This window comes from Lonchura striata, chromosome 9 (assembly GCF_046129695.1).
Source record: "Lonchura striata isolate bLonStr1 chromosome 9, bLonStr1.mat, whole genome shotgun sequence".
Classification (NCBI taxonomy): domain Eukaryota; kingdom Metazoa; phylum Chordata; class Aves; order Passeriformes; family Estrildidae; genus Lonchura; species Lonchura striata.
The window spans coordinates 21,336,532-21,356,635 of record NC_134611.1 but is presented as its reverse complement, the minus strand read 5'-3'; the positions used below and the strand labels follow the sequence as shown (position 1 = coordinate 21,356,635).

At 40.0% G+C, this 20,104-nt stretch overlaps 1 protein-coding gene and 1 long non-coding RNA gene across 3 annotated transcripts in view; one reads left to right on the top strand and one right to left on the bottom strand.

Moving 5' to 3' along the window:
- The window catches only part of LOC116183116 (UDP-N-acetylglucosamine transferase subunit ALG14), a 34,021-nt gene extending 14,222 nt beyond the window's left edge, over positions 1-19,799 (top strand). For both annotated transcript variants that reach the window (XM_077785459.1, XM_021525683.3), the window contains exons 2-4: positions 2,228-2,379; positions 6,438-6,560; positions 18,951-19,799. In XM_077785459.1, coding sequence (XP_077641585.1) covers positions 2,228-2,379; positions 6,438-6,560; positions 18,951-19,181 — 506 coding nt within the window. In that variant the 3' untranslated portion in view covers positions 19,182-19,799. The remainder of the gene's footprint in view (positions 1-2,227; positions 2,380-6,437; positions 6,561-18,950) is intronic.
- LOC110468132 (uncharacterized) lies at positions 117-6,127 on the bottom strand. The gene is made up of 3 exons (XR_002465030.3): positions 6,021-6,127; positions 5,244-5,321; positions 117-472 (listed from the first exon to the last, which is right to left on the bottom strand). It is a non-coding gene; the product is annotated as an uncharacterized LOC110468132 (long non-coding RNA).
- Positions 19,800-20,104: the final 305 nt, after the last annotated feature.

The following is a 20,104-nucleotide window of genomic DNA, read 5'->3' as shown; positions in this document are numbered from 1 at the left end:
GATTTGCCGCTCCTGGATTCCTGGAACTACGAGACCCGGCATGCAGCGCGACCGGCCAGCGCGAGGCTGCCCGTCTACCCTGGTGCATGCCGGGAGTTGTAGTCGCGGGTGCGTGTGTCAGGAGCCGGTGCCGGGCGCCCCCAGCAGCTGCTGAGGTGCCCCGGGCCGGGCCGGGCCGGGCCGGGCCGGGTGTCCCCGGGGCCCCGCCTGGCTTGGGCGTGTTGGGCCTGGATCTGAGTCCCTGTGGCGCACGGGTGCAGGACTGGCCCGTGCAGCTGCTCGCTCTTCTGGCTGAGCACGGCCGATGGCGATCCGGGCACGGCGTTCCGCAGCCGGGCACGCCCCTTGCATGCGTGGCACTTCGCAGTCAACCAGCCCACGTTGTGATTTACTTACAGGAGTCACACGTGCGGGACGTACACATCTGCTACTCCTTTTTGCCTTGTTATGAGTTGGAGGGCAATTCATTTACCTAAAAAAAAAATTATTTGAAAATTTGCAGTTGACAAATACAGGCCAGCTGTGATTTCAGCACCTCAGTATCCCTTTGGTTTTTGCACATCAACTAATTAAGTAATAATCCCGAGATCTTTCTGCATCTGAGTTTTACTGGCAGGTTTATTATAATTCTTCAGGTCATCTTTAAATCCACTAAGGCTGGAAAGGTGTGTATTCTCTTTTAGTCCTCTGGAATCTAGTCTGTATTAAAAGAATACTTCCACTGTACATTAGCTTACCGGGTGAAATAATACATAACAGTTAAGATTTGCATCGTGTTCAAGCCTATTCTTTGAGACTTTTAAGTAGAAATCTCCTGCTCTTCTGTGAGCGCTCAGCTGATTGCATTAAAATGTATGAAACCTTTACAAACACCACTCAGGTCAAACGTATTTGAAAAATACCACATGAAATAGTACAGAAAGGTGGCAAAGTGTAGTGCAATGCTGCAGCTCTCCTTGTTGTCAGTTGTTCACCAGCTATGAGTGTTTAACCGGTGCAACAAAGGTCTCTTGGGAGCCTAGTGACACTGAACAGCAGGAGGTAGCAGGAATACCTGGAGTTTACTGGTTTTGGTTATGTATTTCTGCATGTGGTTTCATGTTGGTCTGATGCAGTCCAACAGATAAAAGGTGAGATTGCTCCACTTGACCTACACAATCTTCCTTCTCCTACCCTTCCACTCTAACAGTATCCCTCTAACTGCTTTTCAGGAAACTAAAATGACAAAAAACGCCAAAATTTACCCAGCTGTCAAAAAGCCCAGTATGTGCACACTCCCCTTCTCTCTTTAGTGCCAGTTTAGCCCCAGGACACAGTGACCCTGCAGTTAGAAGGCTGTGAAGGCTGTTCAAGGGCAGAGCAGTTGCTGAAGCAGGACTGCTTGTTCTGTCAGCACCCAGCAGCTACACCACTGTGACTGCAGGTGACACGGCTGTGGCTGCACGGTGACACTGCTGTGACTGCACGGTGGCACCACTGTGACTGCAGGGGGACACTGCTGTGACTGCAGGGTGACACTGCTGTGACTGCAGGGTGACACTGCTGTGGCTGCACGGTGACACCGCTGTGGCTGCACGGTGACACCGCTGTGACTGCAGGGTGACACCGCTTTGGCTGCACGGTGACACTGCTGTGGCTGCAGGGTGACACCGCTGTGGCTGCAGGGTGACACCGCTGTGGCTGCACGGTGACACGGCTGTGGCTGCACAGTGACACCGCTGTGGCTGCAGGGTGGCACTGCTGCCTGGCTGGTTTTGCTGTGACGAGCTGGGGTTGCACACCCCTGCCCTGGCAGCTCACAGCACTGGGCAAAGGAGGGGTCAGCTCTGATTCCAAGGTGCAGCTCTGAGCCAGGTCCTGCCCAGCTGCATTTTGGCCATCGCCCGTGGGGTGGCCTCTGAGTGCAGAGCAGTGTCACTCTGTGCCCAGTTGTTCTGCACTGTGTACAGGACATTAAACACAAACGTCAGACTCCTGTGTGACCCTGGCTCAATCCCATTTCACTGGAAAACGTCCATCAATAGCCCTTCCCTGGGAGCCGAGTTCCCTCCGTGTGATTAAACAGTCTCAGCCATCCTCTAATTGAATCCTTTACTCTCAGAAGATACTTCCTCTCTGGTAGTAGTAATACTATTATGCTTTAAAATGAAAAGTGACTGATTCAGCTGGAGAAATGGAAAGTTACAAAATTTTTCATATACTGATTGCAGTTTGTTTTGTTTTACAGGAGGACACACAACAGAAATCCTGAGGTTGCTTAGCTGTTTGTCAGAGTCATATTCTCCTAGACATTATGTTTTGGCAGACTCAGATAAGATGAGTGAAGCTAAAATACGTTCTTTTGAACAAAAAAGGGCTGAAACATTCTCCGAGTCCCAGGTAACTTTTTAAATACTCATATAAGAAAAATGATCTTGACATTCTAATTCAAGGCAATTTGGTAATGATTCTTTGCAAGGACATTTTTACCAGCTAGCCACTGAAGTATTACCTGTAGCTGTAAGAATACTGGGGCAAAAATATTGCAGAGGGGATTTTTTTTATTAGTTTGGCACTTCCCTCAGTGACATACAGTATTTTTTGAAAGAAATTATATGTAAAAATATTTTAGCTAAGAAAACCTTAATTTAAATTGCACTGGCTTTGTGTGTTTCTAAACTGTGTCATGGTTGTATTTTTAAAATAAAGTATTAAATGTTTGTTTAAAAGGGATGCAAGGCCTCTGATTGTCAGTTTTCTGGCTGATGACCTGAACAAATGCTGAACTTCTAAAACACATGAAAAAATCATTGAAATGTCTTGTTTATTCTTTTCTCAGATGTTTGCTTGCTTTCAGCTCGTTTGCTGTATGATTAACAGACAGCTGACCTAAAGTGTGACCTGACATCCAGTGAAATTAGTAGAAAGTATTAGTGGAATAAGTACAGTGGAAATGAATGTTCTGACTACAAAAATTTTAAGTCTTTTTGAGCAAATAGTACAACACACAGTACATTAATTATTTGCATGGTGTTGATTTCATATGGTGCACTTCCATTGTTTTCAGCAGCACTGTTGGGACAAAAGACTGTAGGACTCAGTACCAGTGATTTTCAGAATAAACCCTTTTAATGTAAGGCAACTCCACTAAGGAGAACCACAGACTCACTAAGGAATGACATTTTTGCTTACTGCAACTTTCATGCCTCATTGTGCACCAAGGATGAATACTTAATAAAGCAACCAGAGCCATTTCCTGTTTAGAGACTTCTTGTTGGGTAAACAGCCATTCACACAATCACCTGAAGACTGTCCAACCCTAAATTATTAGATTTCTTAAAGATACATATTTTCAGTATTAAAAGGTTATGTGGTTTTCATGGCTCACTTATTTTTGCTATGCATCTTCTCTTTTATAACCCCTCCAACTACTAACAGATCCTGTAGTTATATTTTCCCTCAACACTGAAAGCCAGAGGAGAATTTTTGGCTGCATGTGAGTTTGATGTCTGGATAACAGATGCTCATTTTCCTTTGACCAGTCTCCTACTGAGCAAAAGTATTTAGAGTAAAAATGAAGGATAAATTTTGGAAAGTAAATCTCACATGCCTGTAACACACATTCGCTAAATTTTAAATCATGCTTTCACACACACACAGTGTGTGTTTTGTTACTGGGGACACTGGAGATTATCAAACATTTAAAAATTATGTCTTAGTAGCTACTTGAACCTTTGCATAAGTGAAAGGGAGAAGTCTGAATGCTTCAACACATGGTCATTCCCTTCCCCATCCTGTTAAGGAAGTAGATTTTTCCAGAACTAGGGACCAGATGGAAGACAAATTACAATAATGATGTAACAGAAAACTAGTGATGTAAGAGAAAATTAAACACACACACCTCCCACCCCTCCAAATATTTTTTCTTTTTGATCTGTGGCCTAGCTCTGTTCCAACAGCTATTCAGGGAGAAGGAAAGAAAGCCAGAATGAGCATCTTGCTTACAAGAAGAAAAATGCTGCACCTCAACCCACTAAGCCTCTTAAAAAAGAACTAAAAAATGCCTCCTATGAAAAGTCTCTGGTCCTGCTATCACTGGCCTCTTTGTTCTCTATCACTCCCCACCTGTAACCACAACTATTCCACGTGGATGCCCCCAGAGCTGTTACTCAGGGAACCTTCTATGCTCATAGAGAACCTGTTTCAGCTGCTGGCAACATGCTCCAGCAGCAGAGACAATTTATTGAAGAACATGAATCCTATACCCCCATGGTCATGTCTGAGATGAGCAACCAGATTAACTAACCTTTAGATAGACCTCTTCTGACCATATGTTCTTTTCCATTTCATGAGAGGTACTATGCTAAGAAATCTTATTTCTCATAATGAAAAAGAATTATGTAAAGTCAGTTTCTTTGCAAGCATTGCAGTATTTTCAGTTGAGAATATTATAATAATTCACAGGGATTGCAGTTTCCCACCAGCTTTGCCTTGCATCCTTGCAAAATAACATTAATTAGGTAAAGGACTACATCACTGGTTTTGAAATTACATTACAGATTTGCCAGTTTGGAACATTTGTTTTCAAATTAGAAAAAACATTCTGAGTGCATTAAAGATGTAAAGAAAACAAAGATGCAACAATATGACACTATAGTAAATAGGGGAGAAATCTTTTTCTGGTGTCAGACATATTATGCAGTGTTCCAGCAAAATATACAGGATGTACCTTTGGAACATTGACAGTACTTAATGAGATGAGAGGCTGGGATTACAGAAGCATCTGGCAGTGACTTTTATACAAAGAAACAACAACAAAACTCCCCAGTTTTCCTTTTTCATTTTAATATCTAGGAGTTGTTTGATGTGTGGACTTCATAACATGACATAGACACTGATGTGCAGAGTTTCCCACATGTTTTTTGAAAAGTATAGATGAAATTACTTGAACTCTCCAAGTAAATTCCTACTTTGATACTGTTTGGAGTTCCTGCCAAGTTCTGCTGAAATTATTTGGATTTTTTAATGATGGTGAAAATCACGTACGTTTTTCATGTCAAATGCTCCTTAACACCATTCTTACAGTGAAGGATCATCTGAATAGCTCCACTGGACCCTGATCTGCCTAAAATCACTTTATCATACCCATATTTCTTGCAGGGCTGAGCGCTATACAAGTGTCTAAACTCCACTTAGAGCATTTCTTTTTATCACCTGAACACTCCCAAAGCTTTGAGAAACAGAGGCAAGTGATAACCAGATACCTGTTGAATAGGGAGCAGTGGGGTATGTTTATTTTTCCATATTATGTTGTCAGAGTAATGCAATCAGAGTTTCAACACCTGGAAATAAAACATTAAAAAAATCAGTTTGTAACATCTGTTAATGCCTTCCAGTATCACAGCTATTAAAAAAAGATATCACAGTGAAACAGGATAATCTCAGTCAAGAAAATTAACATTCTGCATTTACAAGTGTTGGTTTGTTGTTTTTTTTTTTATTCTTTCCACCTTATATATTAAAAATAGTCCCAGTTACTACTATTCAAGACAGATTTGTAGCTTGTATTTACCATACAACTTTTGTTAACATCCTCTTTCAGGGGCACAAATCACCAGGACTAAACCATGACAATAAGTAATGTGCACATGAAGTAACTGGGCAATTTTCAGTATTTTAGAGTTTCACACACGACAAGTAAGTTCCTCCAGGGTCGTGGTGAGGTGATCTGTGTCCCATGTGAAGTGAGGTAACAACCACTATCCACATGAGCACTGTACTGCAGCCACTACATTTGTCTTTCATTTAAAGAGTCCAAAATATCCTTGGCATCAGGAGTGCCTCGTGCCATAGCAATAATTCTTAGGTGCAGCTCCTCTCCACTGACCCTAAAGGCACCTGCAAGGAGGGCAGGCAGCCTAACACCTGCCCCCGGGGTTTCAAGACAAAAGGAATCCTCCTTGCTTTATTAATTATGATACCGTTTACACACCGTGAATAATCTTCATTTTGAGAAAGAACCAAGAAAGTTACTTCTTTACCTATTTTTTATTTAATGACGAGATGTTCTTTCCCGTTTCTTTCCACAGCTATTCTGCGTTTGGAACGTGCATCGCGCGTACCTCTTGGACACTCGGAGCACTATTTGAGGGGCGCTGTTTGCTCGTGCACGACGGCGGGCTCTCGGGCACAGCGGCGAGCCCGGCGCGGCGTTCCCGCGGAGGGCCGCGGGGGCCGGCGCGCCCGGCGCCGCCGCCAGGTGCCGCCCTCGCCCGCCGCTTCTGCGGGGCCGGGCGGCAGTGCCGAGCGCCGGCGCCTCGCTGTGCTTTGTACTGCACGCGTTTTGTACACAAACGTCCCCAAACCAGACTAAGGACAGGGGGAAAGGCTGGCAGAGATTTAATGAGGAGGCACATTCTCAGCAAAGTAACAGCTCCGCTCCCCGTGCTCTTTTCCAGTTCAGCCTTGAGCGCATTCCCCGAAGCCGCGAGGTTAGGCAGTCCTGGAGCTCCTCCGTGGTAACAACACTGTACTCCATACTTTACTCTCTTCCTCTGACCTACAAACGGCAACCAGATTTGGTAGGTACAGAAAATTTTAATTAAATGAGAACTTGCTAATCCGCATCGTAAAAGCCCTTGGAATATGCAGACCGCATCTCATATGTAAGCTTAGGTTTACAATTCACAGGAAAGCTATTTTTAATTTTAAATCAAATATAGCAGCAATACATCAGGAGAGAACAGGTTGCACTGCTGGTGAATTAGAATAGCAAATACCAGTTTTCCCTCTCAAAGTTTGCAAGTACCTTCAGAGTCACTCCCTTGTTATGCTGGCAGAGCTAGCAAAAACAAGATCGCTGCTTCCTGATAGTATCTCTTCAGGATTGCGGCAGCACAAACTATGCCTGAAAGCCTGGTTATCCTGTTGGCTGGACTTGCTTCTAAAATGGTGTGACCAGTCTGGCACAGACAGGTTCAGACCAGCACAAATATATACAGATTCAGTTCTTGTGCTTACGTGGACTTTTGGGCTACAATGCATATTTATTTAGTCTTTGGCTGACTGACACTAATTATCTCATCTAATGACAAAAAGCATCACTGCTGAAATAGCAATTTCTCAGCATTTTAATAGCTTTTTCAAGTGTTCAGAAAACTGCACTCTTATGCTAATTACATTTATTTAAAAATATTCCCCATAGTTAAACAAGTCAGAAGCATTCAGGGTTGTCAGATGGTAGAACTACAATGGAAATATTAAATCAAGAAAGTTTTGTGTTAACACAAAAGGTAGTGCACTGGTCTCCTACCTTAAAGTCTTACAATTTTGTACGAAAAATTTTGTTTACAGCTGGCTTTTTGCTAGAGTTGTTGTCATCTTGAGTCAGTAATCTAAACTTGAGGCTTTTTTAAAAGGTACTAGTTTAGCAGAACTTCAAATTAATATTTTATGAGGTTTAAAATGCTTAAATGAAACATGTAAAAACTAGTGCATTACAAGGTATTTTTTGTAATTTAGTAGTAACATATATACACACAGATATGTAAGGAAACAGATATTTACAAGAATATTTGTAAGAAGACTCTTTTTAAAACCCTCTGTGAAGTGCATGGCTAATTCTAAAGAGGCTTTTTAATGTTTGTGGTATTTTTAATGTTTAGAGAGGCTGCTGTGAGTAATGTGATCTCATTTGCTTCAATAGTACTGGTCAGCTCCTGTCAGATCAAAAGCTGCTCTCTTGCTGGACTTTTCAAACAGTTTAGTGTGCAAGACAACAGAAGTAGGTTTTTTTGCAGTTGCTGTTTTTCAAGCCTATTCTGAAAACTGGAGATAAAACTGAGAGTGGGGAGAAGGTGGCATGCTATTCTTTCTACAGCGGTTTTGCTTGGGGCAGTGGTAATAGTCAAGTTTTGTTTACACGAGGAGACAAAAATGTAACTATTTAGTAATCACTTTGCTACACCACTGTGTTAGTTACTGTATTTTTTTACTTATTGCAAAAGAAATTGATTGGAAAAATCTCACTGCATAGCTTAATAAAGGAAGCAGGAAGTTACTAATCTAATTCCATGTTTTCTGTTTACCAAAGGAATTTAAAGTGACAGAGAGATTTACACATAGAGTTATTAGAAATGGTGTTGGAGCTGGTAAACTGTGATAAGCTATCAGAAGGTTAACATTTTGAGAAACACTTGTGCTTGTAAAATTAAGGATATGTTTTAGCAAGGCCTTTAGGCCCTTTGCAGTATGTAAAGAAATCCCTGACTCAAAAGGAGTCTTTATCCATGGTTAAAGAGCTGGAGGGGAAGGCAACCCAAATTACTTTTTGTCAGGTGCTGTTGTCAACCAAAACAACAGCTGGCAGAAGCATCCCTGGCATTATGGCAAATCATGTACCACTTGAAAGCTGCTTACATACTACTGCTTCTATGTATATCTTAGTTCAAGAATTCTGTAAAATATAATAACTCAGAGAGCTGCAAAGATTTTAAAACACTTATGCAAGGAGACTGTTTCAGGGATTAAAATACCTCACATTGCCAGTGAAAAGGCTGTATGGTATGTGAAGCAACTGGTAGTATTTAATTGCCTTTCCACAAAAATGTTTGCAGTCAATTGAAACTCACTCTACTCTTGGCAAAATGTAATGCTTTGTAATGTAAAAACTAGAGCTAGGCTGGGACAAATGCTGACACTCACAGGTTCATCTATAACTTCTGGCATGAAAATCAACAACCGAGTTTAGAAACAAGCACAGTATTACACCATGCTGAGAGCTTCATATTTTTAAACAGGACAGCTCATGGGTGCTGTACATTTTCAGTCTAGACACTGGTTTTGTTTAACTGCAGGAGGGAAAGACAACCTTGCTTCAAAGTCATTTGTATGTATGAGTGATCCCCAAACCCTTACACTTGCTTTCAGGCTTCTCAGAAATATGTGTATATATGAAGGAATGACTGAAGTCTTCTGTAGGCAGCCTAAAGCTAGAGAAACACAGAAGTGTTGCAGTTGTCAAGAAATACAGGACAAGAAAGGTAATGCAAAGGGAGCAAAAAACCATTAGGTGCACAAAGGCAAGATTTGGAACAGGCTAGTTATGCCAACCTAAGCCTCTCTGTGGAGTGCAAATAGCTGCAAAAGGGAAACAGCAAACTCAGCTGCACTGGAGTTACTTGATGAGCACTTGATATGTGCTTTACTTGATGAGCACTGTGTCCCTTTTCTATCTCACACTGATCTGGCAAAGCTTACTGATTTAATTTGCCTGAGCAATCAGTTCCATCTAACCCTTCAAGACAGTAAGTTCAGAAAGAACTGAACAACTTCCAGGAGATCTTTGCTGTCTTGCAGGACTTGACCCACACTTGAAGTGGGCCTCCAGAGAGTTTAAGAAATGTAAAAGTTAGTTGACTTGTTCAGCTTGAGATCATCTTCAGGAGGCCCATTTCTGAGTTAGGAACATCTGCACTCTGCAAAGTTAAGTCCCTGTAGAGATATTAAGCCAAGTAACAATTAAGATGTCAGAAGTGATGATTGGCTTGTGTTTCTATAGCCGTGGCCATGAATTACAGAAATGTGTCAGAGTGTTTTGCAGGTGAATATACAGTGAACAGTTTTTGTAACATCTGTCTTAGATAGGCTTCCTATACAGAGGCCTACAATTCCAGAGAAGGAAAGGCTTGTGCCAGGACACACTGTCTACACCCACCTTCCCACAGAAAAGCTTTTAAAACCATTCATCAGCTGCAGCCAGATTTAGCATGCAGTCTCAGAGACTGCAAATTCCTACCATGCAAACAGGCAGCTGGTCAGAGAAGAGAGACTTCTGTTGTCTTCATTGAAAGAAAGGCTAAAAAGAATCATAAAACTAGAACAAGATGTTATAAGATCTATTATCTAGAAAAGGATGCAAATCTTTCTTATTTATAGAAAATTACACAAGCTGCACAGAGATTTTTTTTCAAAGATAAAGAAAATTACTGCATCCTACAGAGATCATTTGATATACAAGAAGGACTAGACTAAAGTTACATCTTTCCTTTAACATACTTGAAGTCAGTCAGTAGATACAAGTTCAAAGGACTCTAGTCTTTAGTTCTCTTGCTGCTTACAGAACCTTTGTCTTCAGGCCAGTTTGCCAACCCTGCAACTAAGTTTTCAGGTGATCCAGCCTTTTGTCTGGATCATGATTACCCTGCTCATTCTCATATACCTGAAATCCAAATTGAAAATGAGGGATGTGCACCTTCCACACAGCAGAAGTTGCAAAATATTGTGTCCAGTCCTTGTTTTCAGCCATATGTAATTGGGTCAGTGATTTGCTATCCTTTAATATAATTAAACTTCACCTACAGTTGTGCAGAAATGCTGCATAAAGCTTCATTAATTAGCAGATTGCACATCCTGGACCCTTAGGACCAGACTTCTTTTCCTTTTCTGGGGACTCTTCTCAACAGTTCCCACTGCCTCAGGGCTCTACAGAGTCTGAAATAAGTAAATATTTTCAGATGGCTGCTATTTGGAAAAACCTGGGTTAAATCAAGCTAAGAAGGCGGTTCTCCCACATTAGGGCCTCCTTCCTGTGGGAAGTCTGTAGTAAGTTTACATTTGAACAGCAACTACATGTTCTGCTGTCAGAGAATGAAAATAAAACTTTTTAGAAGCCTGAAACCTGCACAGTTTATCATGTTTGTAGCAATCACCTCTTATTTTATGACTGCACATCCCATCACACATGCCTGATCCCCTGACTTGGTAAACTGACTAAGGCAGCTTCTGATTACAGAAGTGTTTGCACAGTAAGCTAAATGAAAGGAGATCATTATTTCATTTAGCTAAGATTTTCCATTCTTCGTGCCCTGCCCAAAATGCCTTAAGTTCATAACACTCTCACAAATTACTGTGACAAATAGTAAGTTATTGTCCCTTATATCATGGTTCTAATTGGAACTTTGTGGAAAGCTACAAAATCTGGGTGGTGGCATTTTCTTCTTTATTCATTTTATAACAAGTGATCTTTGTATAATGCAATATTAGGACTATCTGCTGCATTCTTTTGTACACTGAATCTTTCCGCGGTGTTTTTAATTCTTTGGACCAGACTGACTGTATGTCTGACCTGCTAATGTTCTTCTAGGATCAAAACAGTCAAAATAAGCAAGAGTAAGAACACTGGATTAAGAACTTCAGCAATACAAATTTTTTCATCCAAAAAGAAAGCAAAGTGAAGACATCAAAATTTAACTTCTGAGTGTTGACGCTGTTGAGTCTTATCCACTCCTCCTACCTTGTCTACTGTGTGCAGCTTCCCTGCAGCCCCAGTGCAGAATTACTCTGTGCTAAGCACAAACATCTGAAGCTGTTGCAGTCAGCTGGTTCAAAGCTTTGTTGTAGCTCTGTCCTTTCTGTGACTGCTAATTAGACTTGCCTATAGACACTCCTTTTCAGAGGGAGGACAGGAGTAGCAGTAAAGATGAACTGAGATCTTAGCTTAGATTTAAGGAGGCATTTTTAGATGTAAGAGAGTCTTAACTCATCAGCTATCAGGGTCATTATGACTCTAATGAACACTCTGGTCACACTTCCATCTATATTATAAAGCATAACAGTCTTAATAAATCTAACCACTGGTATGCAGAGACAGAGTGCCAGTACCTCTAGGTTTTACACTGTGAAGATATTTCAGAGAGGTATTTGATGCACATTCTTGCTATACCAGCTTCAGTTATTAAGCAGTAGCCCAAGAGATGTTTTATGAACATTTAAACATCACGTTTAGTTAACCTAAAATACTGCTTTCAACTTAAAGTTAAACATCTGATTAGTAAACGACACACTGAGATTTGCAGTTAAAGGCTCAACTTAGATTGTTAGGAGTGTGAGTATATTTGAAAGTCCTTGGATTTAATTTCTCCTTTCAAGTAGAAGCAGGCTACTAGAATAAGCAGTACTTTTTATATGAAAAGATATAAAAATTGATTTTAAAGAGGCTCTAAAAGGTTGGATAGTATTTCTCAGTGACCAAGAGACTGTGGTCTGGTTCATATTCAGCCAAGGTGACACTGCTGAAAGCCAGCTAGTAGCTAGTGTCGTAGCTAGAGATGTAGTTTAGTAACTACCATTTCATTTACTTGGCAAAGGCTTTTTACTGAATTCTTTTATGACCAACTTTTTCATCTACACTAGGTCAAATTTCCTCTACTTCCCACTAATTTGTCAGCAGCAATAAACCACATACCCACTCTACAGTAATGTAGGTAGGGAGTTAGTTTATTCTCCACCCTGTATCTGCTTTGGTAATCTTGTTCTTTTTTAACCAGCCTATCCATCTCCCACAAATTCTCAAAAGACTCAATGGTTGTTTTGCTGGTCCCACTGACAGCCTGGGTGTTCATATTATGTTTTAATAACCAACAGTAACATTTTCAGAGTTGAGCCTTAGTACCAGTCTCACAGCTGTCATTTATTATTATTTTTAATTGATCATTCCATACTTCTCATTTTACATTCGGCAGCTAGGCTGGGCAGTATGCTGATGGAAAGTACCACTCCAAAGAGCTTTTAATCCCAATGACAGACCTGTCACCTGGCATACAGGGGCAGTTAGATATGGTGCCTAATGTTAGACTCCTTAGAAAAAATTAAAGCCTACATGTTTCTTTAGGCATCCAATTGAACCTTCTTGACTAAGCTGTTGCCTAACTTCTGACACTCTTAATGACCCCAGTAATATCTTCTCTTTTCATCAGTAAAGCCCTTGGGCATACCCACAAGCAGACCTGAGCTGTTTTAAGTCTTTACAGGGACTGGGAGCTTCCCTCACTGCTTTGTATTCAGAGGCTGATGCAAATCACATCAGCTGGGCCTCTTCCCTTGTCTCTTGCCCCCGAGGACAGTGGGTTGGTAGCTCTGGGTCAGGCCTAGAAGGCAGAAGTGATAATGCCTAATGCTGTTAAGATTAAAATCTTACATCTTGTTCCTAGTGGTTTCGCAGAAGCTCTCCTTTTCCCCCATAGAAAAACCCACTAGGTAGGATTTTTTTCTCTCTCTGTCCCCAAACCTTTAGAAAGTGAGAGCTGCATAAAAGGTGATGCTTCCCAATCTATTTCATTCAATGATGAAAGTAATACACAGAAACAAACAGAATCTCAGCTGTGTAGTGTACTAACTTAGAGTCCTTGTTCTTCCACTTCTCTCTTCCCCACTCTGGCATCCACTAATCTTATTTATCCTGGTTAGGTAATCTGCCTGTAGGACCATACATGCCTCCACTTGTTTTTAAGAGCACCTCACTTTCTGGCTGTGTTGGATGACAATAACAACAGCTACTGTACCAGTGAGATCCAGAGGTGAGCAAGGAGAGTTTTCATGGCAGCGCTACAAGCTACACTTGCTGACCAGCCTGAACACAAGCTGTTGCTGCAGGACACTAGAATTACCTTCTTGCACCCCTGATGATTCAAGTGATTTAGACAGCAGAAGATAAAAGTGTACCCAGGTGTAATTCAGTTCCACCTTAATTACCTGATTTACATCAGACTACACAGCTAGTTTTGGCTTTTTTTTTTTATCCTGCCTTGCATTCTGTAGGTAAGTTCAAACAGAAAATAGGGTGTGAAGTTTTATCTGGTTTTCTATGCAGGTGGTGAAGGAAATTGAAATGGATAAGATCTTCACTCTTCAAAAAGAATAAACGAGTAGGTAGTTTAATGACCTTTCTATTGTGCAAACAGAACCTGAAATTCTTCTTTCTCACCATCAATAACAATAATAAGGAATTGTTGAAAAAGGTTCCTGCCTTTTTTTAAACTGTAAATAGTATTAACAATTCTAAGCTAATTTTGCTCAGTGTTCAAAACTTGAATTTTCAGATATACTAAAGAGCAAAAGTTTCCATAAGAACACTCCCTCTCAACATGTTTAAGTATTTGAGTGTGAAGTTTTTGAAATAGTAATATATTAAAACCAAGCAAAAGTTGATGAGCTCATGAGATGCTGTAATTTACATAGCAGAATACAAATTAATTCTTGTGCCACAGAAACCACCACCTCCCCCATCTAAACAAAACCACACAAACAAAATAATTCATTATTCCTATAACATAGAAATATCTAATAGGATTTTCCAACATTGTTAAAAAGTAGGTATTGCATAGCAGTTAAAAGGCAGGACTTGCATAGATAGGGATCATTCAGTTAACCCAGCTTTGGTCCATTTTGTATCTCTCCATTTGCCTTTACCTCTGTTAGTTGTCTATCACCACCACCTCCTACTCCCTCAGTCTTATCTCCAGGTGTTCAGCGCTGTGGAGTAGGGAGCATTAGCAGCACTCCAGGAGGCAGCTCCGTGCCTGGCAAGCAGCACAGCCTTCAGCTCACACGGGCACATTCCCACAGCACCAGCCTCCCCAGCCAGCAGGGCAGTTTTTCTGCTCTTGACCAGGTGACAAAAGGCCAATCTCTGCAGAGATCATTAAGAACAGCAGGTGTTGCCAGTTTCCTGTGCAAAGCAAATTGCAAATTCGGTTCCCACTTTCTACTAAATTGAGGGGGACTCTCATTGTCCTCCTTTTGATTGTTGTACTTTGGGAACATAAGTAGTACTTAAACACTTGTTCTTTAAAAGATACACAGAAATTGTATGTTTATGTATTTATGAGAAAAACTGCAAGTTGACTGCTTTACTCATTTTAGCTTTGACCAATGACATTTAATCCCAGTGAAGCTGCAAGCTCTGCTTTCAGTGTTTTCCCTGGTAAATGTCACTCTGCTACAGTGCTGCATTCACCCACTCTAAAGTAGCTTTTATCAGCAGTGGTGCCATGTGCCAGTGTTCTCAGTGTTCCCAGACTGCTGGCTTAGCTTACTTTCTTCCAACAGCTGTGGAAAGTATCTGAAACACAAAGACAGGAACTATTGCATTTTTCTATAAAAGTGATTAATAGGAAATCAGATTTATAGAGTTGCTGAAGGTAAATGTTGTATTCTGATCCTTTACTTTTAAACCTCCATTAATAAACAGCTTGATTTGTTTGTTTTACTGTTTAGAATTTGGTTAGATTGCATTGGCAGGGAATTTTAGCATGTTAGGACTTAGTTTATAGACTTAGGTGTGAGCCCAGGCATCCAGTGAGCCAATTTAACAGGGGGCTGGACATTTCCTTGCATTAGAGGTGCATATGAATGGTGTTGAGAGACCTGTAGCACTGGCTTCTGGAACAATCCCTTACAGCTTCCTGGCAACAAAGTAGGAACCCCAGTGACCAGGAAAGTCCTTGGACAATTGCAGCTCAAGAGGTCACAAAAGTGACACAGAAAGTGTCCTTGGCCCCCTTTTTCACCCTTTCTGCTGCCTCATTAAGGAAGGCTGAAGTCAGAGATTTCCAGAGGCATATCTTATGCAACACAAATGTTCTACAGGCAGCCTTGTAGCTAAAATAATTGGATACTGAGGGAAAGAGATAATTGTAAATAGATGCTTGAGGGAAACACCCTCAATAGCTGCTTGACCTTGTAGAGGACCTGGTCCCTTCTTGTCCAGTAGCTGCCTGCCTCTTCCCCAGAGCATACTGGAGATTGCCATGGGCTTCACTGGGAGATACTGGTATTCTGCTGCTGGGGAAAAGCAAAAGCCTTGGTCTTTTCAAGTTGTAAGATATCAATCTCCAAAATTTACTTTTGAATAGTGCTTTGAAATTCACTAGTAGGACTGCTCCTCTTCTCATCTTGTAGGTGATTCAGTTCCTTTCCATCATCCTTTCCAGATTGTGTACAGGCAGGACCTGAGCAGCAACATTTCTACCTTACACCTTCTGCAATGGTTCCTCTTCTTTATAATGTACATATTTGTTTTCTCAGAAGTTTCCCCTGTACATCATACACTTGAAGAGTGTATGATGTACACTTGAAGAGTGTATGATGTTGGACTCCAAGCAGAAGGAACACTGGTCTCTCGTCATGCTGGCAGTGTGAGAGGGAGTAAATAGGACTGGTCAGACCAGATTTTTGGAGAGGAATTGCCACTGCAATTGTACCTACACCAGTTCTAAGCAGGACATGTCTGCAGACACGTACTAAAGGTTAGCTGAAGGTTAATTTTTAGTTCTGACTTACAGATCACAGCCATCAGTTGAGATAGGAATCTGTTTGTGGGCTTCAGCAGGTTTATAACAGTCTTTTTCATGGCCAGTTCCTAAATACAAGGATTTTGAGATAGGATCATCTATAATAAGAGTATTATATGAGCATTTTGCATACAGGAATCCTATAGAGCCACATCTGCTTTGTCCTGTTTGAACTCATATGTGTGGAAGGGGAAAGAGCAGAGGACATGAGTTATGATCAGACCATGTTTTTTTTTAAAGATGCCAAATACATAATTTTCCTGATCCTTTTTCCTGCATGCAAGTACTTTTCCATGGATCAAAGGGCATCTGAGAGGCAGCTTACAAATTATAAACAGTCAGAAAGTGTAAACTAGAAGTTTGAACTGAATGCATGGTATCAAAACCTGAATATAGGAGAGGTATTTTATTTTTATTTTAATTTTGATTGCTATCTTTCTGTTTTGTACCTCAGCAAAGTAATAACAGCAGCTTAGTGTGGCCTTCAGAGCTACACAGAGATTCACAAATAGACCCATTTACTGTTATTTCATTACATGATCTTTTGTGAGTACACTTAGTTTGGAATTCATTGTGGCATTTACCTCTATGTGTGCATCTAAATACAAGAATACCAAAATACCAAAATTTTGGAGCTGCTGGCCAGACTTAATAAAGGGGAAGAAGCAGGATGAATTCTATGGCTTGATAAAGACAATGGTTGTAAAACTTCAGCTTTTTCTAAAACCTGTTCTACAGTTCTCAACTTCTGGGCTCACTAGAATGTTAGGATGGCCACCTGACCTAAATCATATCTACAACTGGTATATTTTGTGTCAGACTGTGGAAAGTAAGGGACCAATGTTTGAGCTTTCATAGTAGATAGAGGCTAAAAGAGTGCAAAGCCATTCAAGAAGCAAGACAGCTGGAAGAACAGGGATGCAAAGAGAGATGAACACCAGTGATCACAAAAAAAACTGAGAATGGGTGGGAGACATCTCAGAGGACTGGGTCTAGTACAGACAAATTGATGGAAAATGATGGCACTGAGGAAAGGACAGGAGAAAGGATGGCAATAGAATGGAGAAAGGGCTGGGGAGCAGTGAAGGTGAGACAATCTGTGTACTCCAGGTAGCTCTACTAAGGGATGGGAAAGTGCAGTTTCTCTTCAGCAGTGGTGCACATTTTTGTCTGTTGCCTTAAAGCTGAGTTTTGAATAGAAAATCAGTAGTTAGACTGTATATTCAACTCACAACAATAGTAAGTAGTAAATACTCTTCTGGGGCTTTAGGTGCTTCTTATGCACTTATCTGAAAGAGTCCAGCTTCTGCAGGGATGATGGTGGGTTTTGCCTGCAGACACAGGAGAACAAATTGTTTCCTATGCCTACATTTACACTACAGAAACAAATGTTATTAGAAGTGGGGATACCTAAACATGCCTTAAGGTACATGTCAGTAGCCATGTACCACCATTACAGCCAACATTCATGCAAATATTTATACCCTAAAATTTCAAGATTAAAACTGCATACAGCACATTACTTGTAAGGGACTCTGTGAAAACATCAGCCAAGTCTTGCATTAATAAATAGTTCAATTAAGATCAACAATAAAATCAGATCATTTTTAGAAACAGTATTACAGTCTGTTGATTCTGGTCAGAAAACATAGCATTGCAGTCATCACATCCCCAGGCTGGATTTCTGGGACTATAATAAAGGCAAATAATAGATGAGAGAATATGGAACTCCATAGCACCAAATCTGTTGCTGCTTTTAGCTGAGGCAGGGTGCTGCTAACCAGATTATCTGTGGGATCTTGCCATGAAGCAAGAAAGGAAATGTTCTGAACTAATTGTTACAGCCCTGAAGCAAAAATTAAAAAATTTTCCACCACCAGTATAATATCTTTCACAAGCTGGTGAACTTGGAACAAAAATAATGTGACTTTATGGGGTATAGGGCCATGATTTTATAAAAGAACTCTTTATTTCCATGTAACCCCAGCTGTGCAGAAAAGTTCTGATTACATGGTAGTATTTAAGTTTAGTAAGAAATTTCTTGCCTGAAATCAATTTTGATACCAAGTAAAGTGCCTAATACACCCTGGTTTAAACCTTTTACTTTTAAGCAATCTGTTTTTCAGTTAAATAATGTCTAGAATAAAAAGAGCACTTTCTTTTGTTAACATTTATAAGTGAGTTTGAGATCTCTGCTTGAAGGACATGACATGTTTTTACCACAACAGCTTCCTTCTGCTTGCTTTTAACTGTCTCCTAGTGTTTATTAAAAATAAAAAATAAAATCTAGTCACACATATCAATTAATAGATTCTTGTGAAGGTCCTAATTCATCAGCACGTTTTTGATGAACTCTTAAGTGTTTTGCTGACTTAAGCCAAGGTTCAAGAGGTTTATAACCAGATCCCAGGTTTAATCCTAATTAAAATCCTTTGGCTTTATATATGCACAGATTTCATGATTGATACAACACAAGGCTGTGACTGAGAGTGGAAGTTGTTTTAGTTATATACCCACAAGTAAAGGAATGGTAAACTTTTCCTCCACATAAATAACTGTGCCATCTCAGAGGTATTTTCCTCCTTTATAACATGTACAGAAATATGATGTTTTTGTAAAGAAATATGGTATTTTGAATATGGTATTATTTGGTACTTTGAATTAATGTATTTTGTTTGCCCCTCCTATTTTTTCATCTTCACCTGCTTTTTCTGGGTTCTTAAAAATATTTTTTGAAATATATTTTTGTGTAAATGTAATGTTAAATGAATATACACTTAATTCTTTACTGCGTGAAAAAAACTCATTACTTACTTTTGTAATATGTTTCATCTCTTTCAGATATTGTGCAATGGACCAGGAACATGTGTTCCTGTCTGTTTATCTGCTTTTCTTCTTGGCCTTCTACGAATAAAAAGAACAATCATTGTGTATGTAGAGAGCATCTGCCGTGTGGAAACTTTATCCTTGTCTGGAAAGATTCTTTACTACTTTTCTGATTATTTCATTGTTCAGTGGCCTGATCTAAAGAAAAAATATCCCAAGTCAGTATATCTTGGTCGAATAGTGTAACAACAGAAGACAAACTAAACTTTACCTGAAATAGACTCTACAAACTTGCATTCCTGTAGTAATTTATTTTCAAGAATTCCTGATACTAAATTAGGCTGGTACTTAAAAATGAGACAATAAAGATCTCTACATTTAAGTAAAATTTGTGTGTATATATATTTATTGCTATCATGTAAGTCTGTTTGTCAATACCTCATAGTGGCTCTAAGTCTATCCTGTCTCTGTTTTCATCTAGTTTTTCTGCTATGTGAATGGTATTTTTTGTCTACAAATAAATATGGGAATTTGTATGAATGTAACATTTCCTGTAAGGAAACTTTGTGTCATTTTTAAAATTGTAAGCAACAAAGTCTTTTTCTAGGACAACAGATTTTATTTCCTTTATGCTAGTGGTGAAGTCCCTTGTGAATCCTTAGAGTATAAAGGAAACAGTTATATTAAGTTGGCTTCATGTCAGTTTGTACTTTACAGTCTTCCAAAACCCCCAGAGCAATAAAGTATCATTTTTCCTCTGGTCTTGTCAAAGCTGTCCTTATAATCTGTTGTGCAACTTTTGAAAATTGTTGCTCACTTCTTAAGATGAATAAAAAGGTGACAAGTGTCATGCTACAGGCACAATACTTACCCATTTAAGACTTTCTTCAAAGCCTATGTGCAAAAAGCCTTACCAAATCTACATCAAACAGAGCAAAACTGTCAGGTGGAGAAATTGAACTGGTTCAAGCTCTGAAATAGAGAAAAAAAAAACAGTAATAAGGGAAAGAACAGATTTTCCCTCTTTTCCTGATACAGTGAATTTGACTTCCAGTATATCCCATTTTCTCATTTTAAGAACCTTACTGTGAACAGTAAAGTGCATATACACTTAAGACTTTGCCACAGAAAATGGTATCCTGTACATTGGAACAATTTTTAAAAGGTAT